Genomic DNA, 22,047 nt, shown 5'->3' on the forward strand with positions numbered 1-22,047 from the left:
CTATAATTTAGCACATAACCTCCTCCCCACCAGGTTTACTTGCGAGCATAAGATACCATGGTGATATAGCGACGCTAAAACAGATCCACTTTCGTGTCACAGCATAACCTGGCTTTGAGTGCAACATACCTCGCTAACCCACTAATCGAGATTCGTAGTACACCCCACAGATCTCATGTGTTGTTGTTGTTGTTGTTGTTCTATTAATGATTATGAGACATTTTCAGCATTATAAAAATGTTCTCACAAGGGTATGCCAGAACATTTACATCTAAAGTGAGAACCTGTGGGGAATATTATAGCCTATTCATGTTAAATCATTCCCAGATAACTGGAAAGGGCCAACAATTAAAAGGTGATTACTGCATGACTTGAAGCCCCTGTTTCAGTTTTAGATGCACTTGAGGCTTCTATGAGTAACAAACAAACAAATAAGTAGCACAATAACAAAGTCTAAGTCCTAAAATGTATACTGTAGGTCAAAGGCCACAATGCCATCCACCCCAACACAACATTGAATCACGTCCACCAAACAGACAGCGAACCAGACACTGAAATTACACACTGAAAAGGCCAAGACAAATCCATTTCACCGAGAATAACACTCAGACTCAAGGGTCAGCTTACAACGGACAGCAGCCTTAAGCCTTTCAATGACAAAGATGGTCAGAAGGATTTCCTGAGTCTCTCTGCCTCTGTTTGTTTTGTGTGTGTGTGTGTGTGTGTGTGTGTGTCCATGAAGGTGGGTGGGTGGTTGTGTGGGAGAGGAAGCGAGATTGAAAGTGCTCCTGTTTGGTTCTTTATTCTGTCTTCCATACGCTCCACCACCTTCAAAACATCTTCCCGCTTGTATTTGCCTCGTAAGCGGCAACATACGAATGACATTTCCAAGCTCTATCAGATCTCAGACTACACATGGCTGGAACAAAACTACTCTTCTACACACAACCTGGATGCTTAAGGCTTTGGCAGATTCCTGCCGTAAACTTGGCATGAGCGAGGCAGGACGGACCACGCAGTTGGCACTCCCTCTATTTCTATACGGAATGGCTGTGGCTTTGGCGGAGGCCGAAGCAACCTCTGATTAGGCTCCGGCACATACTGAGGCCCGCTGCTGCCCCTGGCCGTGGTCGCGCTCGCGATTAGAGGCGTGTGGTCGCGCCCACAGCAGTCTGGGGTTAGCGGGGGTGGCAGGAGGGTGTGAGCGAGCGGCATTGAAACGGCTGGTATGGCAATGCATGCGCTGTTGGGGCAACCCCGTAAAAAATCCAATCACAGATGATGTGTCAATTAGTGGAGGAATGATGATTATGCCCGCGACCTACATAACGTCTGGAATATTTATGTTAACATCAAAGGTGGGTGGGGGGGTGTATGGGGCTGGTAAAACATAGGCTTTCCTTTTTGTGCAGGCCTTGGCAAGCGGATGTTTGGTTTGGACTTGTCAAGACCTTGTCCGTCAACAACATGACATTCATATTATAAGCTGCATTCCAAGAGAATGGCGATAGTAGGCTGACATATTTAGCAATACTGTATTTGTATGTGCATTTGTGCAATACAGAGGATATTTATAGGCCTCCTGCTGTATATAGCATATGGGTTCATCTGTGATGCCTTATGGAGAGGATGCATGTGAAAGTGCAGGTTCACATGTAGAGATGTATTCAGTGCATGATTGAGCTGAAATGTTGGTCCAACAGTAAAATAAAATGTGTACATTGATGTAACATTTAGTCAAAAGGCATTTGATATCACAACCTAGACAGTAAACTTTTTTCTACAAATATACTATATTCATCAACGGTACTACAGAACCCCTGTGAAATAAATGTGCACTGCAAAATTTATTATTAATCTTATATTTAGATCAAAATATCTATTTGGTATTGTTTTTAGTATGAAAAGACTTACCTAGCATGTCCTCAAAAGACATTTTTGACTTAATTTAAGGAGTCTTATCAAGACAAATTTGCCCAATGCACTGGCAGACAAATTTGTTTGTTTTCAGGATGAGACATCTTAAAATAAGCTCCTGTTAAATTAAGTCAAATCATTTTACAAGACAGTGCTATGTCTTTTTATACTGGAAACAATACCAACTAGATTTCTTCTTGATATAAGATGAATAACACTTGGTTAGATTTTGTTAGATAAGCCATTTTTGCAGTGTCTTTATAATGTCAATTTTTGTAAGAAAAAAAAACTGCCAGAGAAGAATTTTTTTTTTTTTTTTAGATGAACCCATAATGATCTATAGTCCTCTAAATCTGCATGCTGCCCCACTTGGCTTTAGGGATTATTATTAATTCATTATATAAATGATACTATGATTAATAACAAAGGAAATTATCCATCCATCTCCATGTTCAATTTTTTTCTGATTTAAAAATAAGAATTGGACATACTGCTTACATTGAAACACACCCCTTTCAAACAGATATAACTAAACTACAACTAAACAAGGCTTTTTATTGCAAGAATATAATTTGGCCTATATGACCTATACTGTCTACCTATTGTATATGACCTATGCAAAAATGCATAGAACTTTAAATATACAAAGTTAAGGTGTGAGTGCACACATACACAAGATTTGATGAGGACTTCTGTTTCTAGAAGTTTGTTGAACTATATTCTGTCCACAATCTATGCTGATTTATTTACAGTGTTTTTTCCATCCAAACTTAGTTTATGTGCTATAAACTGACTGAATTTCTGTAACATAAAACTAACCAAAGGATAATATCTTCATATACACCTCTCTTACAACAGCTGTACAAGTGCTTTATGGCAAAACACTTCCAAATAGATTTAGTTGTGTTTTGCAGTCATTAAGTTGAGGCAATCATCACAGACAGTTTATGTAACTCAAATGTTAGTCAGGCTGGTGCTGAATTAAAATGTCATTAAAGTCTTGGCAAAATTATGGCAAGCAAGTTTGGACAGTCTGATGTTGCTTTGTTTGCATTCTTTATAAGATGGATGTGGAGAGAGTTAGTTTAAATAACCCTCAGTATATCACAGTACATTCATCCCTACTGACTCACTTTTTCTATTCATTTTTTTTCCCTCAGAAAATTATATATTGTGTCTGTCTGTGCATGTATGTCTGTGTGTGTGTGTGTGTGTGTGTGTGTGTGTGTGTGTGTGTGCGTGCGTGTGTCTGTCTGTCTGTCTGTCTGTCGGTCCAATTCTGTGGGTGTGTTTCTGAATATGCATGCTTGTCTGGGAGTTGTGTGGGTGCTTGTGTTTGTGCTTGTGTGTGTGGCAAGTGCAAAGGAGGGGGTTCACACTCTTCCCGAACCAATCACAATCGAACCCGATTATTCCGGTTGGGCTCCGAAACAGTATAAAGACCCGGCAGGGACGAGGCAAAGACACATCGAAAGGAGAAGAGCAGAAGAACCAGCAGCAGTCCAGCCAGAAGAGCAAGCAAAGGGCCACGACAACTTGACCTATTCTTTCAGCTGAAGCGAAAAACAGAAAACAACAGCAGAACCATGAAGACCTTCGCCATCCTCACCCTCTTCGCCGTGCTGTCCGTCTGCCTGTCCAACCAAGGTAAGGTCACTCTCTCCGCTTCCCGTCGTCCTCACCTGAGGACAGTTCTGTGGACACTGATGGAGAATCGTGCTCCGCTACGACCAGGGTAGACAGAGGGTCTTTGGGTTACTGTAACATAGACATGCCAGCGTTGTCGTTGCCTGACTGAGTGTTTGTTTCAACTGACCAGACATGGCCATGGAGGCTTCCTCTGACCCTGAAGCAGCTGCAGCTGCGGCCCCCGACGCCTCGGCCTCCTCCTCGGCCTCAGACTCCTCTGCCTCCGATTCTTCAGCCTCCGACTCCTCCGCCTCCGACTCCTCCGCTTCTGACTCCTCCGCTTCGGATTCTTCAGCCTCCGACTCCTCTGCCTCCGATTCCTCGGCTTCCGACTCTTCTGCCTCCGATTCCTCGGCTTCTGACTCCTCCGCCTCCTCTTCTTCCTCCTCTTCATCCGAGTCTACTGAAGGTAAGCCATCTTACAACATATCAGTGGTGGGTTCTCCTCCAACTAGAAGTAATATACCATGCCATTACTACAGAGCTACAATTCTGATTAAATAAGCTTAATTGGTGATCAGAGTCTAACAATTCCACTATTAGAGGTGAATATGTGACTCTTGAAGCGGTACATATGATAACCTACTCAGGCTCTACTCAGACTAGCAATTAAAGACCAGCCCATTACAATGCAGGGGTGCTTGCTCACCCCAAGGCTGAACTACACTGCTCAAACAAATAAGGGAACACTTACAGTTTTCCACAATTGTTAAAACACATTTTTTGAAACCTTCCACCCTTTTCTCCATTCTCAAACTAAATTCACAGAATGTCTGACAGTTCTTGCAAAATAAAACACTCACCTCAAAAGTTTTACTTGTGCTCAGAACCAAATAGTGTCAGAGTACCGATCCAGTGCATGACTAAAGTGTTCTTAATGTTTTTGAGCAGTATAGTTGCTAGTGAGGTTCCCTCTTCACTGTAAAGCGCTTTGGGTGCCTTTAAAAGTCCTATATAAATGCAATGTGTTGTTGCTGTTGTTGTTGATGATCTCTCTCTCTCTCTCTCTTTTCCCCACTCAACACAGACGCTACCACGGCTGCCCCTGAGGTGGAGGTGATCGTGAGGAAGAGGGACGTGGCCGCTGCCCTCCTCAGGAGACACAGGAGAGCCGGAACGCCCGCCGCTGACCTCTCCCCCGTGCAGCTGGAGAGGTAAACAAACATCCGCCCAACCTCCATCCATCCATCCCTCCCTCTCTCTCTCTCTCTCTCTCTCTCTACACACACGTGCCTCTGACTTGTTAGAGCTGTCAGACACACATCCTGCTGCGCAGTATATACGGCAAGCAGCCCCATGTAAATACATGCATGTGTAATTGCAGCAGACACCCCGACCTCCTTGTTAAAGCAGCAAGGGCGTGAGCTATACATGTACATTATTTGCTTCAGGGCATGTGGTTGGGTGGAAGCATTCCGGCGATGCCTGGAGAGGCTGGGGAATGTAAATAACAGGCTTTATGAATATGTTTAAAGATTAGACAGAGGTTTGTCTGGTGCATGGATGTTATGTCATGAAGTGCCAAGACTTCAAGTCTGACCCTGAGGAGACTAGTGATTTACTACATCCATCAGTGGTTTATGAGAAGTAGTAGTATTCTCTGATTAGATGAATGGTGATGTGTGTGTGAATGTAAAGCTGATTGAGTCTGTCTTGTGTGTTCCAGTCTGCATGAGGTGTGCGAGGTCAACCTGGCCTGCGAGCACATGGCCGAGACAGCAGGCATCGTCGCTGCCTACACAGCCTACTACGGACCAGTGCCTTTCTAAACCGCCCCGCACAACCAGGCAGCTAGAGCCTCTGGAATCTGCTCCTTCCAACAACCCCCTTCCTTTTTTTTGTGAGAGTGCAAGAGAGAAAGAGTGAGTGATAGAGAGTGAGTGAGTGAGTGAGTGAGACTTTACAAACAGGACAACCACTTTTATTTCTGACAGTGCCACGAAAAGCAGCGAGTGATTCCGTCCCCACCGCTTGAGAGCACCCTCAATGGTGTCGGTGGCCTGGGGGGGGGGTTAAGTGATTTTTAGACGAACGAAACCAGCTCTGCTTTTAGAAACAGCAGGAGCTGCCAGTGCTAAAACACAGAGTAGCGCACTCCTGAGCGTGCTTCTGACCCAGGCCCGTGCACTATTATGTGGATGTGAGGGACATGGAAAGAAATACTGATGTAAATATGGCCTGGGGTTGCTAAAGAAAAGTTATATGTTTGCTGAGTTTGGAGCTGAAAGTCTTTCTCTGTGTGTTGCTGTTCGAGGTGTATTGCTTCTAGGTATTCTGCAGTTTACTAACCTGAAAGTCAACTCAGTTGATATATTAACTTATTGAGTTTTACAAGTGACAGTTACTGGCAGTACAAGCCATGATAATTGTTGCATAATGTAAAACTGAACGGTGCTATTTCCACTTTTGTGTGGATTCTACTACCAACTGTACACACTTTGCCTTTGCTATTTGAAAGTGGGAAAGCTCTCACTGAGAGTGTACTCATCCATCCATGTGATTGACAGAAGTTGCAGCTGTCTTATGTATTGTTTTTACTAATGTGCACATAATTTGTGTATATGTATACAGTGGATCACACCACTTTTGCTTGAATGTTTATGTCAATAAAATAAAGTTTGGGAAAAAATACTGAAACATGTCTTCATTTTTTTTAAACCTAACAAATGTGATATATCTGTTCGTAGGCTACCCTATGTTACTCCTTGCACAGGCTTGTATATAAACACTTATAAATAATTGTTTAAGTATGGACTGGAAGCCTTTAGAAAATATTTAATTGTACATCAACATCCGTAAATACGCATTCACTGTGTAAACAGTCCAGGCGAGTTGAGCGAGTTCTGCATACATTTTCTTGTATACCCTATCACGTCTGGTTATCATAAATAAATTACCTTATCGAGCTATTTCCTGGCCCGCATGCTACTTTCACGTGATCGCGCGTCCACAGTTCAGTCAGTGGTTGTGCGCGCAGTCCAGTTGTGGAACAGAAATCGGAGGAGTAGGTGGTAGGATCAAAGGAATAACTTTGGACATAACAGGACATATTACAGAAAATGGATTTTCTCATTGGTAGCCCGTTTTCTTCTCCTGTCGGACAGCGAATTCGTAAGTGTCAGGAAATTTGATGATTGCTTTCAAATGTTACCCCTCCCCTTTAAATTAACGCTACGCCAATTTACACTGGCTTGGGCATCGAAGAAAAACTACAAAGGTTTTTGAAATCTTGAGACCAACGCTGTGGTGAATCTGGTTCTTTTGAGAGTAGCCTACAAATGGTCCACGCAGGAGAATGCATTTTAACATGAATGACAAGTTATTTTACTGTTAGTATATTGCACTGTACAGTTACCGAAATACACAGTAAAGTTCGGTCTTTGATCGATGTATGTAATGGCCAATAGGTTTGTGCGTACAGACGCATATGGTATGTGACTGGCAATGTTCTGATAAATGGCATCAACCTCGTCGAATCAGCTAGGCAATAGAACATGGGGCGGGCTCTTACGAAATGTCAACTTGTACAATAAGGAACTGAAGTTACCGTTCAGTTAGTTAGGGCCTACAGTGTTCTTCAAACCTGACGGCGAGAATGGCACTTTTCGTGTCATTTCCCCATGTTTGTCCTTAATTCTTTTCCTTTACTATGCATTTGTTTATAGCATTTTTTATTTCGTTAAAAAGTAACTAAATCATTCATCTTAATCCATTTAGTGTGCACTGCACTGTGATGTTTCTTAAATGTTGTTTTTTCTTCTGTCATTCTTGTCTTCTCTTCTCTTCTTTACATACATGACAAGGAATCTAGCCTGTAACAATATCTGTAGGTCTCTTTCTATCTTAACAGATAAGTTAACAGTGTCAAGGCTCAGTTCAAGCTCAGTTAACTGGGTCATGAGGACACAGGACCTGGTTGAATTACATGGCAAATCATTCATTAGCACCGCTGTTGGGTGACTTTTACTCTCCAGTACAGCTACTGGGTCAGTGTTTTGCAATGCCTGCTGACAAATGTGCCTGCCTGGTGACATCATTCATGCACTCAGTGTGCAGTCACCTCTCTCATCGTCATCCAGCTCTTTCACATCCTCCCTTCCCTTTCACTGTAGTGTCAGAAATGCTTCATCCACCTCTGAGCGAATGTGGGCAAAAGCAGCTGACAGTCACATGAAGTAGTGTGTGTGTGTGAGAGTGTGTGTGTGTGTGTGTGTGTGTGTGTGTGTGTGTGTGTGTGTGTGTGCGTGCGTGCGCACGCGCGCAAAGCGGGGATTTAGGGAATTATAAGCACTTACCACAGAGGCCATGGGAGGGAGGTCCTCATGAGATTCTGAGGTATGGATCACATGGGAAGAGGGGGAGAGGGAGGCTGAAAGCTGAGAGAGTTCCCTCCCTTGGGGAAACGTCTGGAGCTCAAGCCGTGCTCTCAGTTCTCAGTGGAATTTCTCAATTCTGTAAGGGAGTATCCTATCCTGAGCATACTGACTTTCAAATCATGACTAGCTTGGCTTACACTCTATAGACACATGTACTGGGATGCCTGTCATTACACCCACAGGAACTTCAATTACATCCCATTTTAAATCGATAGGCATTACTATAGTATTGGTCCTCCTTTTGCAACAGCTTTCACTGATCTGGGAAGGCTTTCCACAATACTTTGGAGGGTCTCTTGGAATTTTTGCCCATTCATCCAGAAAAGCATTTATGAAGTCAGGCACTGATGTTGGATAAGAAGACCTAGCTCACAATGTCTGTTCTAGTTCATACCAAAGGTGTTTGATGGTGTAGAGAACCATGTTCTCATGTCAAGTTCTTTCGTACCAAAGTCACTTTAACATGTCTTTATAACCTTGCTTTGGGCTCGGTGGACACTGGACAGTCATGCTGGTGAAAGGATAATGATGTAATAGGCCTAATGTTTTTGAAGGGGTTGGGCACGGGTCAGTAAAAGGAACTCTTAATGCGTCAGTATACTAAGACATTTGGGACAATTCTATGCTTACAACTTTTTGGGAACAGTTCAGGGAAGCCCTTTTCGGTTCCAGCATGACAGTGCACAAAGTGAGAGCCTACATAAATATGTTGTTGGGTGAGATTGGAAGAACTTCACTGGCCCACAGAGAACAGGTTTCTCTATGCCATCTAACACCTTTGGGATTAATTTAAAGAGAGCTTGCAAGCCAAGCCTTCTTGTCCAACGTCACAAATGCTCCTCTGACTGAATGGGCAAAAAGTTGCACTCTAAAACCTTCTTTCTGAAAAAAAAGGTTGCACAGGTGGGACCAACTCAATATTAATGCCTGTAGAATTGGAATGGGATGTCATTAAATTTCCTGTGAGTTCCAGGTGTCTCAAACAGTGCAGTCAATTAGTGCACCTGTATTGTATATCCATCACTCTATTTATTGACAGAAAGTGTCAAAATAATGACAAAACAATGACTAATGCTAACCATAAATCAGAAGACTGACAAGATTTGGGAAAGATTCTTGAAATATTGGAATCTTTTAACTAATGCATTCAAGTTTTACTCAGAAGACTACAACATTTTCCAAATCTTGTCAATCAAGTCTTCTGGTGTAAGGATGGCTTAAGTGTAAATAGCATTCACAGAACCTAATCAACAGGTCTTGGAGAAGTCATTGCTGTTATCTACATTCATACTGTGTTGTCAAATCACTTAGATTGTTGAGTGTAACGGCATTCCGTCCTCCTCATGTCTCCTTTCCAGAGCGAGCCACTGGCTCCAATCTGCAGGCGGAGGACTGGGGCCTCAACATGGAGATCTGTGACATCATCAACGAGACAGAGGATGGGTCGGTAGCTGCTAATCTTAATCTCTTTCTCCATCTCTTCATCACTCTCTCTCCCTCTCTCCATCTTTCTCTCTCACTCTTTCTTTTTTTTCTTCTTTTCTATCTCATTCAGCTAATGACCTTTGCATCAATTCCTGTCCCTAGTGAATGGTGAAGATTAAAGATGCCCTTTGCCGTTGCCGTTGCCACTGCCGCTTCATTTGTTTCTGTCTGATTGAATGCTGTTTCCTAAAATAGGCTTTCTCCATCCCTCACTGCAGCCACCCTTGACTCCTAGACAGATAAAAGCGATATGGATGACTGACTAGACACTTATTAGCTAAATTGTGTGTGTGTGTGTGTGTATATCTTCTCTCTTCAACTTAGCCAGTCTCTTAAGTCTACAGAAGAGAGGAACTGGTTCTAGTGAACTCCAGTGGGTTCTAAATCATGCCCTCTGCCTTTTCCAATCGACAGACCCAAAGATGCCATGAAGGCCATCAAGAAGAAAATTGTGGGGAACAAGAACTTCCGAGAGGTCATGCTAGCGCTAACGGTAAGTCTGCACTCCCACACACCTGTGCGTTCTGCGTGAGCTTGTTTTTGTTCTAGCTGGTGTCTTCTTGTTTGTGTGGGCAGAACTGGGGTTTGTGTCTGCAGATGTATCTGCAGATGTGTCTGCAGATGTTTACCACTTTGTGACTCCTGCACTCTTGGAAAGGAAGCGTCCGTCATTTCATTTTCCCACAGCACAACATTTGAAGTTCTACTGAAGAACTCGTGTGGGCAATCAATCAGCCTGAAATCTTTGTTTGAAAAGCATATTGTGTACAACCCCTTGGGTTTTGGAGAACCCATGAGTGGATTTGATCTTCCTAAGAGAATGCCTGGCTCCTGCTCCTCTGTGTTAAAGGAGAAATTCGGCGAGTTTTCACATAGATCTCCGTTTCTCGAGGTCACCGAGTACTGTCGGTACAAAAAAAAAAAAAACACGAAAACAATCGGTTTTACCTAGCTCAAGTTACTATAGCCAGCAGCTAATGTAGCCAGGCAGCTACAGTGCTACACTCTGTGGGCATGTCTGGCTCCTGGTCCTCTGTGTTACAGAAGCTTGGTTTTTATCTACATGGAGTTTGAGTTTAATCACTGTGTGTGGTCTTTGGGTATCCAGGTGCTGGAGACGTGCGTGAAGAACTGTGGTCACCGGTTCCATGTCCAGGTGTGCACCAGGGACTTTGTGGAGGGAGTGCTGGTCCGAGCCATCCTCCCCAAAAACAACCCACCTGCCGTGTTGCATGACAGGGTGCTGAGCCTCATCCAGGTCCGTTTTGCAACATTATTACCAGCAACACTATTGCCTGTAGACGCACATGATACAATGCAAAATAGAAACATATACGAATTATTGCATGTTACAAGGCTGGATGTTCAACAAATAAAGGCCTACTAATGTGACTGATGTAGTTAAAAAAGTTAAGTTAAAAAATATTTCATTCATATCAATTCATGCATCGCCTAATGCCATCCTGGATTCCAGGAAAGAACAGTTTATGTTTAATGTATCTAATGTTGTGTTGGTCATACTATACAATTATGTAGTATATTGCTTGTCTTTGTTTATTAATACAGAAGATAAAAAGCTTAAAAATAATCACATATTAAATCGCAATCGCAATATCGGGGGGGAAAATCACAATTAGATTATTTTCCAAAATCGTTCAGCCCTACTTGATACAATGCAGTGTTTCACTGAATACTTATTAGAGAATTGGAGATGTATCTTCAAGATATGCTCTGGTGGTTTCCAAGTCCTCTTGTAAACCACAGTGATGCCGAACCTGAAGACCATTGAAATACTCTCTGCAGCCACAGGTCCAGACTGTTGTATTAGTTCCTTATTAGGCAGGAATAGCACTGCATGGGATGAGTGCACTGTTGCTTTGCGTCTGAATATCACTGCTTGTGATGAGTGCACTGTTGTTTTGCGTCTGGTGTCTCTGCTCTGGCGCACTGATAGTTGCTATGCTGAATCTGTGTGGTCTGTGTTGATTGTGCTACAGCATTACAACCTTCCTGGGGGGATTCCCTGCGTACTCTACCCTGAGATTCTGATTCTGTGTTGTGTGACGAATTAAGAAAAAGGTCAACAGAGAAATAACAAAACTTGACACCAATGTTTCCCCTTTGACTAGCTACTTTCAGCCACATTTTAACAGGTTTGGGTGCTAAGGGGCATCCGTTCACATGAAGATTATGACACAATAATGATACAAGGTCATGTTTGGATAAACGAAATAAATAACTTGCACTCCTCTCCTTACCGTGTTTTACCAACTATCCTAGTAACATCACAGATCACATGTATGCTCCAGGCATATTGTAAATGTTTTGGTTACCTGCTTGCTGTAGCTAGACCCCCGCCTGCATTATTTACACTGGGAATACATACGTAAGAGTGAATATCAGACTGTAATGGTTAAGAAAATGGACAGGCAGCAGCCTCCTTGTAAATTCGGTCCCTTTGAGTTATTCTCCTGGCTGTATTGGTGTGTAACACTCTCCTGTTCTTATTTGTCAGGCCTGGGCTGATGCTTTCCGGAACTCTCCGTCCCTGTCCGGGGTGGTGTGCGTGTATGACGACCTGCGGCGGAGGGGGCTGGAGTTCCCCATGACTGACCTGGACGCTCTGTCGCCCATCCATACTCCACAAAGGGTGACTGTCATACTGTGTTTACCTAGGAGGGGACTTTGGACTTCCTAATCTTCCTCAGTAAATGTTGTACTAGCCCCGTTATCATATAATTCATTCTTACATAAGTCTCTATTGTGTGTTTTTCCTGTCAATTTAAATCTCTTTCTATCATTCGTTCTTTCTCTCCCTCCCTCTCTCTTTACATATCTCAATGTCTGTTTCTCTCTCCATTCCTCACTCTCTCCTTCTCTCTCTCAGAGCACTCCAGAGAATGAGACGTCCACTCCGTCCACGGTCCCGACAGACCCAGCGCCGACGCAGGCCCCCACCCCTTCTCCAGCTCCCCCCCAGAACTCCCAGCCGCACCCACCGACAGACGGACCCGTCTCCTTATCCCCAGAGCAGGTCCGCCACGGCTTCTGTTCCCAGCACTAGCTTCACACACCTTTCATCCGTCGGGCTGACTCATGCAGCTTGGATTGTCACAGATCCTCGTAGTGACTCATCAATTTACTGAATCGATTGTAGGATTCTTTCTACAGTCATTTCCTGTGTATTAACCATATTGTGTATAAACGGCTGGACAGTGTTTTATGCAAGTTAAAAAAACAAAACCATATTAATACCATATTAACTGCCCCTGTGTATTAACCTCATAGCTAGAGAAATTTTGCTAAATCAATGTATAAACCTTAGCTAATAGTTGGGAAATTACGGTATAAAATGTGTAGAATGTTCTGGAAAACATGTAACTCGTGTTTGCATAGGAATGTATGTTGCTAGAAACTCCAAGAGTCCTTAATACTGTGAAGGTATAGCAGTATAAGGGTGCCTTAGCTTTTTGTAATTCGGTGCTTGGTTGCTAAAGGGCAGGTGAATGTGTGCAGCCTGTGAGGGAGGCTATGACTGACCTGTTCTGTGGTCTGTTCGTGACTCAGAGGCAGAAGCTGCAGTCGGAGCTGGACCTGGTGAAGGGCAACCTGCGGGTGATGACGGAGATGCTCAACCAGAGCAACAGCAGCGAGAGCACGGCCTCAGACAGAGAGCTGCTGCAGGTCTGACCCTTGAACTTTATACCTCCCTCCTCTCTCTCTCACACTCGCACTCTCTCACTCACTCACTCACTGTTTTCACTCTCTCACTCACTGTTTTTCACTCTCTCACTCACTCACTTTCTTTCTCTCTCTCACTCACTCACTCACTGTTTTTCACTCTCGCACTCACTCACTCTCACACTCAGTTTTTTTCACTCACTCACTCTCACACTCACTCACTCACTCAGTGTTTTTCACTCTCACACTCACTCACTCACTCAGTGTTTTTCACTCTCACACTCACTCACTCTCACACTCACTCACTCTCACACTCAGTTTTTTTCACTCTCACACTCACTCACTCTCACACTCACTCACTCTCACACTCACTGTTTTTCACTCTCACACTCACTCACTCTCACACTCACTCACTCTCACACTCACTCACTCTCACACTCACTGTTTTTCACTCTCACACTCACTCACTCTCACACTCACTCACTCTCACACTCACTCACTCTCACACTCACTCACTCTCACACTCACTCTCACACTCACTCACTCTCACACTCACTCACTCTCACACTCACTCACTCTCACACTCACTCTCACACTCACTCACTCTCACACTCACTCACTCTCACACTCACTCACTCTCACACTCACTCACTCTCACACTCACTCTCACACTCACTCACTCTCACACTCACTCACTCTCACACTCACTCACTCTCTCACTCACTCACTCTCACACTCACTCACTCTCACACTCACTCACTCTCTCACTCACTCACTCCCACACTCACTCACTCCCACACTCACTCACTCTCTCACTCACTCACTCTCTCACTCACTCACTCTCTCACTCACTCACTCTCACACTCACTCACTCTCACACTCACTCACTCTCTCACTCACTCACTCTCTCACTCACTCACTCTCTCACTCACTCACTCTCACACTCACTCACTCTCTCACTCACTCACTCTCACACTCACTCACTCTCACACTCACTCACTCTCACACTCACTCACTCTCACACTCACTCACTCTCACACTCACTCTCTCACTCACTCACTCTCTCACTCACTCACTCACTCACTCTCACACTCACTCACTCTCACACTCACTCACTCTCACACTCACTCTCTCACTCACTCACTCTCTCACTCACTCACTCACTCTCACACTCACTCACTCTCACACTCACTCACTCTCACACTCACTCTCTCACTCACTCACTCTCTCACTCACTCACTCTCACACTCACTCACTCTCTCACTCACTCACTCTCACACTCACTCACTCTCACACTCACTCTCTCACTCACTCACTCTCTCACTCACTCACTCTCTCACTCACTCACTCTCTCACTCACTCACTCTCTCACTCACTCACTCTCACACTCACTCACTCTCTCACTCACTCACTCTCACACTCACTCACTCTCTCACTCACTCACTCTCACACTCACTCACTCTCTCACTCACTCTCTCACTCACTCACTCTCTCACTCTCTCACTCTCTCACTCTCTCACTCACTCACTCTCACACTCACTCACTCTCTCACTCACTCACTCTCTTTCTCTTTCTGTCTTTGTCCAGATTTCCTCATCCCTGAATGTGTGCATTGTGTGCTTGTCATGTCGTTGTTTTGCACAATGACTGAATTTATTGTTTTTCATGTAGCAATAAACTACTGACATATCTGATAATGATTGTGTGTGTGTGTGTGTGTGTGTGAGTAGCAGTTGAACAGCGTGTGTAAAAGCATGCAGCAACGAGTGGTTGAGCTCATCCCTCGGCTGTTGGACGAAGCCCTGATTGGTGAGCTGCTGGTTGTCAATGATGACCTCAACAACGCCTTCATCCGCTACGATAGGTGTGTTCACACCTCCACTAGACCCCCCACTGTTCACACCTCTCTTCAGCTGCCACATCTCTCTCTTTATCTCTCTCCCTTACTCTCTCTCTCTCTCACACTCCTTCACCCTCCTCCTGTCTCTTACTTCTCTGTGCATTTCTTTCTTATATCTCTGTTCTTCTTGTCTTACTCTCAGTGAATTTCAACAGAGATCTTAGTGTAACACATTGAGGCAATGATTAATAGTTTTCCAGTATTCATATTGATGCTAAATGTTGTAAGACTACTATACAAAATGAGAGAGACAATAACAAGAAAGTGTGTCTGTGTGTCTGTGCATAAATCAACTACATATGGCTACTAGCCAGGCAGTTTTGACTTAAAAAAAAACAAAAAACATTTGTTTCTTGGGAGTCCGTGGTCAGTGTCTTTGCTTTCTCTTTCTGTAACATTGTGTCCCTTAACCAACTATGTAGACACATACTTCCCCTCTTCTGCTGTCATTTTGGACAGTATAATTTCATTCAGTATCACCTGAAAAACATGTTGAAACCCACATTCACCATTTTGCTGTGTTGCTTCCTCAGGTTTGAGAGGTGCAGTGCACCAAAAACGACCACAGTGGTGAGTTCCTGGTCCCTTTTGTTAACACTAACAGCACGGTTGCTCCTGCTGTTTCACTCCTGTTGTCAATTCAAAGTAGCTTTATTAGCATGACTGTTTGGGTGTTGTCAAAAGCTAGTGTTACAAATAACACAGTAGTATCACAAAAAAACGAAAATAGAGAATTGCTCCTGTTCTGTCTGTCTCCTGTTCTCTCACTCCTGTTGTTTCTCTCCTGTCACTCTGCCTCTGACCCTGCCAGACCCCTGAAGCAGGAAGCCACAACCTCATCGACCTCAGCCCTGTGTCCCCGCCCTCTTATCAGTCAGTGGCCAGCCCACCTGTCAGTCAGCCGGCCGTCAAGGCTCCCTCCAATCAGACGTCTCATCCTGGTAAGTGGTTGTTTGTGTGTCAGTAGTTCATACTTTGGCAGTTGCTCCACTTCATTGTGTGCTGAATCTGCTGTTTGTGTCTGTACTATTTTGATTACATTTGAATTTAAAAGAATGGTCATTATGAAGAAAAAGCCCCATGTCATCCCATGAATAGAGAGAACAACAATGTGACTCAATATTTATTGATGTTCTCTAAGCTTTTATTGGTAACGCTTGCAGTACGTACAAACTGTTGGATTTGCAGCCTCAATGTGACTTGTTTTGTCTTTCTTTTTTTTCTTTCCTTGTTGTCATCTTACTCGACTCTCTCAGGCGCAGCGGAGGAAGAAGAGTTTGACATGTTTGCTAACACCAGGGGTAGCTCTCTGGCAGAGCAGAGGAAGAGGTGTGTGTTGTGTGTGTGTGTGTGTGTGTGTGTGTGTGTTTGTGTGTGTGTTTGTGTTTGTGTTTGTGAGAGACTGACTTTGTTAGTTAAGCAGCTAACAGCTACATTCTGTTTGAGAGGCTCTGTTCTCAGTGGCATATCTTTAACAATAAGCCTTACAAAGTACTAACTGTTTTCCACACCTGTGTTCCAGTGTGCGCTATGAGGACCCCAGGGCTGTGGAGGGATTGGCTGAAGCTCTGGACACTCGGCTTCAGGTCACAGGCGCGGTCAGTCCCACTGTTAAACTATGCTCTCACTGATTCACTCACAAAAACAGCAAAAAAGTACACACATGGTAACTTGCGAGCTGGGAATCTGCTGGCCAGTAGGTTGGCTAAAGTAGGTTAATCTGTTTTTACTGTGGAGTAATGAGCTCAGAAATCTGACTGACCAAAACTTTTTTTAGCTTTTTTTGCACAACGCTATGTCCCCTGTAACTGTGTCATTTAGTTTGTTCATACATACAGTATTTGGGTGTTTACATACACTGCAGTGTTTATAGACAGAGGGGTCATGCACTGTGACATTCCACCAAACATAGGTCAACAAGTAAACACTGATCGGCTGCCATTGGACACCGGGGGTTCCATATTTACATCTCACAAACTCTTAGCATGATATCTCAAGAGAGATATATTACCTCCAAGCTGTTTAGTCTTTCTTGAGTCAAAATGACTCCTGGAAATATACACAAGCAGCTAATGACCACCAACATCTTTGCTACAGTATCATACCATGTTACGTTCCACTGAATTAGTTCATTTCATGTTAGCTAAGGGCCTCCTTACACCACACAACTTTGACACACAAAGATTTGGGAAAGGTTCTTGAAAGATTTGAGTCTTTTAACTAATGACTCCCATTCAAGCTTTATTCAAAAGACTACAATCTTTCAAGAGTCTTTCCCAGATGTCATAGTTGTTTGGTGTAAGGAGGCCCTTAGTTAGGTTCTTGTCCCTGTCTAACAGGACTTACCTCAGTGTGCTGCTAAATAATTAATACAGGGATCTCTGTCTCATTAGAAGTTTCTAGAATGTTCAGTATACCATTTTGGAGATTTAGTTGTTGAGTTGTCGTGGACATTTTGTTCCTCGAACTTTTGATTTTGTGATAGTTCTGAGAATGATAGGCAGGTTGTTTAATGAGCCATATACCGGTATTTGTTCAAAGTCAACACCATATCAAGTTTGCAGCACAAATGCTTAAGTTCCTCAGCAATGTATTGTCATGTGTCAGTTCTTGGAGTGACATGATTGATGTGACCAAATTGCACATTTGTCTGTGAAGGATGATGACGTGTGGGCTCAGGCAGCCGCTGAGTGTGGCTGGATGCACAGTGAAGGATTGGTGGGTGTAACGAAGCCATCCGTTACTCTACAAATCAACTACTTTGGTCTGGGGCTGCGCAAATGGAAATGCTGTGCTGTCAAGGAGCACTCGAATCAACCTCAGTAAATGAGTGGTTTGGCCCTCGTGAATCAGCATGGGGTTGTCATCCACTGCAACCACTCTTTCCGCTGAGGGCGATCATGACACCAAATGTGCTGGCGTATGCACTCTGCTGTCGGCTGTCTGTTCTGTTGGCCCACTGCATGCTGGGACCCGCTCGCTTCTCAAATGATCAATGGATGAATCGATTGGTTTTATGTTCAATAAACGCCATTAGCGCAGCAGATTTGAGTCCCATATTGATTTAAGCATGTGTGTGCACTGTGCAGTGAGCTCTTGCTGTGAAGGAGTCTGATGCATGGAAATTGAAAGTGAATGGGCTGTAATGATGTCTCAACAGCAAGTGGAACTGTAGCGCTTGGTCACTAATCTAATATTTCTCTGATGGCTGCTCCCTCTCTCTCTCTCACACACTCTCTTTCTTTCTCACTCTCACGCACTTGCTCTCACTCACTCCCTCCCTCACACTCTCTCTATCTCTCTCACATACACTCTCTTTCTCACACACACACACACACACACACACACACATTCTCTCTCTCTCTTTCAGATGCCCGCTCCTCGAACAGCTGCGATGAGTGACATCGAGAATTGGCTCTCTCCAGAACCGGTGAGTGACAGAGAGTGATTGGCTCAAACATGCAGTGCCCAAGTTCCCTTTCTCATTTCTTGATCAAATAAAATACTCATTAAGTTGATATTACCAAACACAACACAAAATATACCTTTCATCCATCCATCCGCACTTTTCCAACAACACTTTTTGTTATGTGTGTGTGAAATGTGTGGTCTTCGACTGCAGACAGTAAACATCTTATAGTATATACTGGATGACTTAGGCTAGAACCGTTTATGTGATGTTGCTGCACAGTTACAAAGAAAAAAAGCAAAGCCAAACAAGCTATTTTTGCTGTCACTATTTATGGTATGAGGACAGAATCGTTTGTGCATGGAAAAGGTCTATAAACGTGTTTGAATGTCTTAAATACAAGTGATTATCGTATCAATTTGATTGATTGTACATTAAGCTGCAGTGAAGAGTGCTGTTTCTGAAATAACCTAAATAGCTGTTTTCGTATGTGGTTTTCCCAATGGTTAGACACATCTAAATGTGCTCCTCTATGGGGTCTGATTGGGATAAATGTGATGACACAGGGCTATTTTAAAGTCCTAGATGACAGTCTATTCACCTCAGACACCCTTGATATATTTATATTTGCCACTTTACTTCTATATTTTTCTCTGTCTTTTAAAAAGATCATTCCAGTCAGTCCATTGAAACTGTGGTATTTCTCTATTTCTCTTGTCTGGCTGCATGAGGTTTTTCTATGTGCAAGTGCGCCATCAGGTGGTCAACAACAAGTATTTGTCCTGTCCTGTCCTCATGTCAAAAACACTTTCTTTTCAGGTCTAGAGATTTAAAAAAAAAAATGACTTCATGAATAAGAGTCCTTCACAACAAAAAAGTAGATTATTTAGTGCTTAAAGTACAGTGTATATTCTGTCACACAGTGGTTGTTTTCTGTTACAGCCTGAGAGAGGTGAGATGGAGGGTGTTACCAGTGATGGTGAGAGATCTTTAAATATTACTCATAAACTACTCTTCTTTTCTCATTCTGCCTCTTCTTTTGTATGCCACATAATGCTCTCGATGGCGTGATGAACTTAACCCAAATTGGTTCTTTCCCCTTTTTTCCCTGAAGAGTTTGACAAGTTCTTGCAGGAGAGAGCAAAGGTGGCCGACCACCTGCCACGCGACCCGAAGACCTCCAACGCTTCCTCGCGCGCGCCGCCCCAGGCAGCCAGCAAACAGGAGAGGTCACATGACCACCTCTTCACACTGTGAGCACAGCACAGTGGGTACTGAACTGACTGACAGATGACATGTGTCAATCATCACTCCAGCTTTGAGAAGGTTGTGCGTGGTGACACAACTCCGCATATCACAGAAGTGCCATGACTAAAGCCTGTTATCTTTGCTTATTTCAGGTTTCCAAAGCCTTAGAGGTTGTTGAGTGTAGTGACTCTTTATATTGAATGTAAGATGTGTTCTACACTGTGACGGACAAGAGAGACAACTCTTTATTCCATACAAGTGCATCATACATTCCCAACGCACCCATGTCCCAATGCTTACACTGCAAATGTACAGTATATAACATTGTGTGAAACCATCAGAAGGATAATGCAACATGAAGAAATGCACAAACCAAGTGGATGTGAATGAAGCGGCCCAAATATGTATGGGGTAAATAAAATACACTTTATATGTTAATCCTATTTAAATGAGTGTATGTGATCTATAATCTGTTTGGTACATTCTTTACCATGTTACTATGATTATAGTCATTCCTGGTGTAATTAAAATAATTGTTGCTCCTCACAGCTGGGAGGAAAAAGTGGTTTTGTGAATTACTTTGACCCAAGGCCATAATCATAATATACTTTGAGGGGGACATGACACCTTTTTCTAACTCGCACCCAACGAGAGTTTTATTTTTGGATTTCTGCATGCCTGTTCCTGTGTTTATTTTAGATTTTTGTTGGTATGATTATAGTTATGGTTGGAGTTTATTCATCCCGTATCAATGGTATTAGATAGAAAAACACAAAAAATGGGGGGAAGCTTGTTATACTGTACACTATTAATAAACAATACATATAAATAATAGTAATAATAATATAAAATAACAATAAACATATAACTCCATCTGTTCATGAATTTGTATATGGGACATTTAGTGTTGGCTACGGCCTTGTTTTGATCTACCATCATTTCAGTGTTTTTAAAGAAATCTTTTAATTCAAATCAGCTAGAACTTCATGCCAACACAGCATAGTTGTAACTTAATGTAAAAGTGGATAAGGAGATTCAGTGTTGACTTTTGACAAATTACCCATTATCCTCCCTAAGTGCCTAAGAAAAGTGACTTTGTGACTGCCCAGACAACATGTTTTGTCTGTTGCACATAATTAGCCGCTCATACATCAGCTAAACAGTTGTGAATGGACTACAACAATCCACAATAGGAACAGTACAACTCCGAGCCCTTAGCAATGAAGCCATGAATTGAGTGTGGAATGACACATATACGCATTTTCAGGGTGTTAGGCTTCTGAAGTTTATAGTTGCTGGGCTGGCTAATCTAATGTCTCTCAAAGGCTCCCGTCCGGCCTCATTCAATCCCTGACCAAGAGATAAGGTCTGTCTCCATAAAACTAAAACTTGTTTTATGTTTTCTAGATGATGGGTCAGTCTTTCCATCAAGGATGTCTGCTAGTCAGACAATGAGGACTGAGGGACTTAAAAACAGCACTAGACTAACCAGGCAAGTCAGTATGATGGATAGATAGGCTACTTTATTGCCACACAACAATGTTGGTGGTATTTTTGTTACAGAGGGATTTAGCTCAACCTAGTGAAAAGAGGGGTAAAAAGAAATGTTCATTCCAGTTTAGTTTTGTTCAAGAGTTTTTCTTTTGCTAAAGTGGTGGCTCTCTGCAAGAACTGCAGCTATCACTCCTGTTCTTAAAAAATCTGGAGCAGCTACTGATGAAAAATGACTGTCCCATCTCCAACCTGCCATTTATTTCCAAACTCCTTGAACGCACTGTAGCCTCACAACTCCAACAACACCTGACTGATCATGGCCTATGGTAAGTATTTCAGCCCGGTTTCAGGGCAAAGCACAGCACTGAGACGGTCAAGGTCATGAATGACCTACTCATTACAGCTGATACAGCCCACGTCAGTATGTTATTACTGCTGGACCTCTGCCTACGACACGGTCTGTTACAACACACTACTTTGAAAACACTTTTGGGTATCACTGGCACTCCACTCTCCTGGTTTAGGTCATATCTCACAGCTAGGGAACAGTTTGTCTCCATAGGTAATTTCAGGTCCCCCAATTCACCCCTCTCACATGGTGTTCCCCAGGGTTCTGTCCTAGGTCCCCTGCTCTTCGTCATTTAAATCCTGCCCCTTCATATTTTACATCAGTATGGTTTAAACGTTTACTGCTACTGCTACGTTGACGTCGCACAAATTTATATTCACACTAAGCCCTCCCACACACTTCCTCCCTCCAATCTGGTCACCTGTCTCAATGTCAATGCCATAAGCAACTGGATGACACAGAATTTTCTCAAACAACACACAACAACAAGACAGAACTC

At 43.2% G+C, this 22,047-nt stretch overlaps 2 protein-coding genes across 3 annotated transcripts; both read left to right on the top strand.

Moving 5' to 3' along the window:
* Nucleotides 1-3,220: 3,220 nt before the first annotated feature.
* bglapl (bone gamma-carboxyglutamate (gla) protein, like) lies at nucleotides 3,221-6,043 on the top strand. Its single transcript, XM_076273417.1, has 4 exons — nucleotides 3,221-3,564; nucleotides 3,737-4,015; nucleotides 4,634-4,760; nucleotides 5,273-6,043. Exons 1-4 carry the CDS (start codon nucleotides 3,504-3,506, stop codon nucleotides 5,373-5,375), a joined length of 570 nt encoding a protein of 189 aa, XP_076129532.1. The 5' UTR covers nucleotides 3,221-3,503; the 3' UTR covers nucleotides 5,376-6,043.
* Nucleotides 6,044-6,564: 521 nt separating this feature from the next.
* On the top strand, nucleotides 6,565-20,409 carry LOC143132493 (target of Myb1 membrane trafficking protein). 2 transcript variants are annotated; one of them, XM_076292053.1, is made up of 16 exons: nucleotides 6,565-6,717; nucleotides 9,341-9,425; nucleotides 9,882-9,960; nucleotides 10,576-10,725; nucleotides 11,983-12,117; nucleotides 12,355-12,501; nucleotides 13,035-13,151; nucleotides 14,879-15,012; nucleotides 15,582-15,618; nucleotides 15,860-15,989; nucleotides 16,305-16,377; nucleotides 16,571-16,646; nucleotides 17,707-17,766; nucleotides 18,419-18,478; nucleotides 19,400-19,436; nucleotides 19,572-20,409. In XM_076292053.1, exons 1-16 carry the CDS (start codon nucleotides 6,666-6,668, stop codon nucleotides 19,712-19,714), a joined length of 1,515 nt encoding a protein of 504 aa, XP_076148168.1. In that variant the 5' UTR covers nucleotides 6,565-6,665; the 3' UTR covers nucleotides 19,715-20,409. The 2 variants fall into 2 exon arrangements, with proteins under 2 accessions (XP_076148168.1, XP_076148177.1); XM_076292062.1 differs by lacking the exon at nucleotides 17,707-17,766 and having other exon boundaries at nucleotides 19,572-20,407.
* Nucleotides 20,410-22,047: the final 1,638 nt, after the last annotated feature.

This window comes from Alosa pseudoharengus, unplaced genomic scaffold, assembly GCF_046254945.1.
Source record: "Alosa pseudoharengus isolate Yale_2024_CS ecotype anadromous, Long Island Sound unplaced genomic scaffold, YU_APseudo_1.1 YU_APseudo_1.1_scf_1, whole genome shotgun sequence".
Taxonomy (NCBI): domain Eukaryota; kingdom Metazoa; phylum Chordata; class Actinopteri; order Clupeiformes; family Clupeidae; genus Alosa; species Alosa pseudoharengus.

Bases quoted from the DNA above. Each gene is read 5' to 3' on its own strand.
- LOC143132493 (XM_076292053.1), top strand. From the start codon at position 6,666: ATGGATTTTCTCATTGGTAGCCCGTTTTCTTCTCCTGTCGGACAGCGA. The intron at 9,961-10,575 runs GTAAGTCTGCAC...TTGGGTATCCAG, and splicing joins AGGTCATGCTAGCGCTAACG to GTGCTGGAGACGTGCGTGAA. The intron at 17,767-18,418 runs GTGGGTGTAACG...TCTCTCTTTCAG, and splicing joins GGATGCACAGTGAAGGATTG to ATGCCCGCTCCTCGAACAGC.
- bglapl (XM_076273417.1), top strand. From the start codon at position 3,504: ATGAAGACCTTCGCCATCCTCACCCTCTTCGCCGTGCTGTCCGTCTGC. The intron at 3,565-3,736 runs GTAAGGTCACTC...TCAACTGACCAG, and splicing joins CGTCTGCCTGTCCAACCAAG to ACATGGCCATGGAGGCTTCC. The intron at 4,761-5,272 runs GTAAACAAACAT...TGTGTGTTCCAG, and splicing joins TCCCCCGTGCAGCTGGAGAG to TCTGCATGAGGTGTGCGAGG.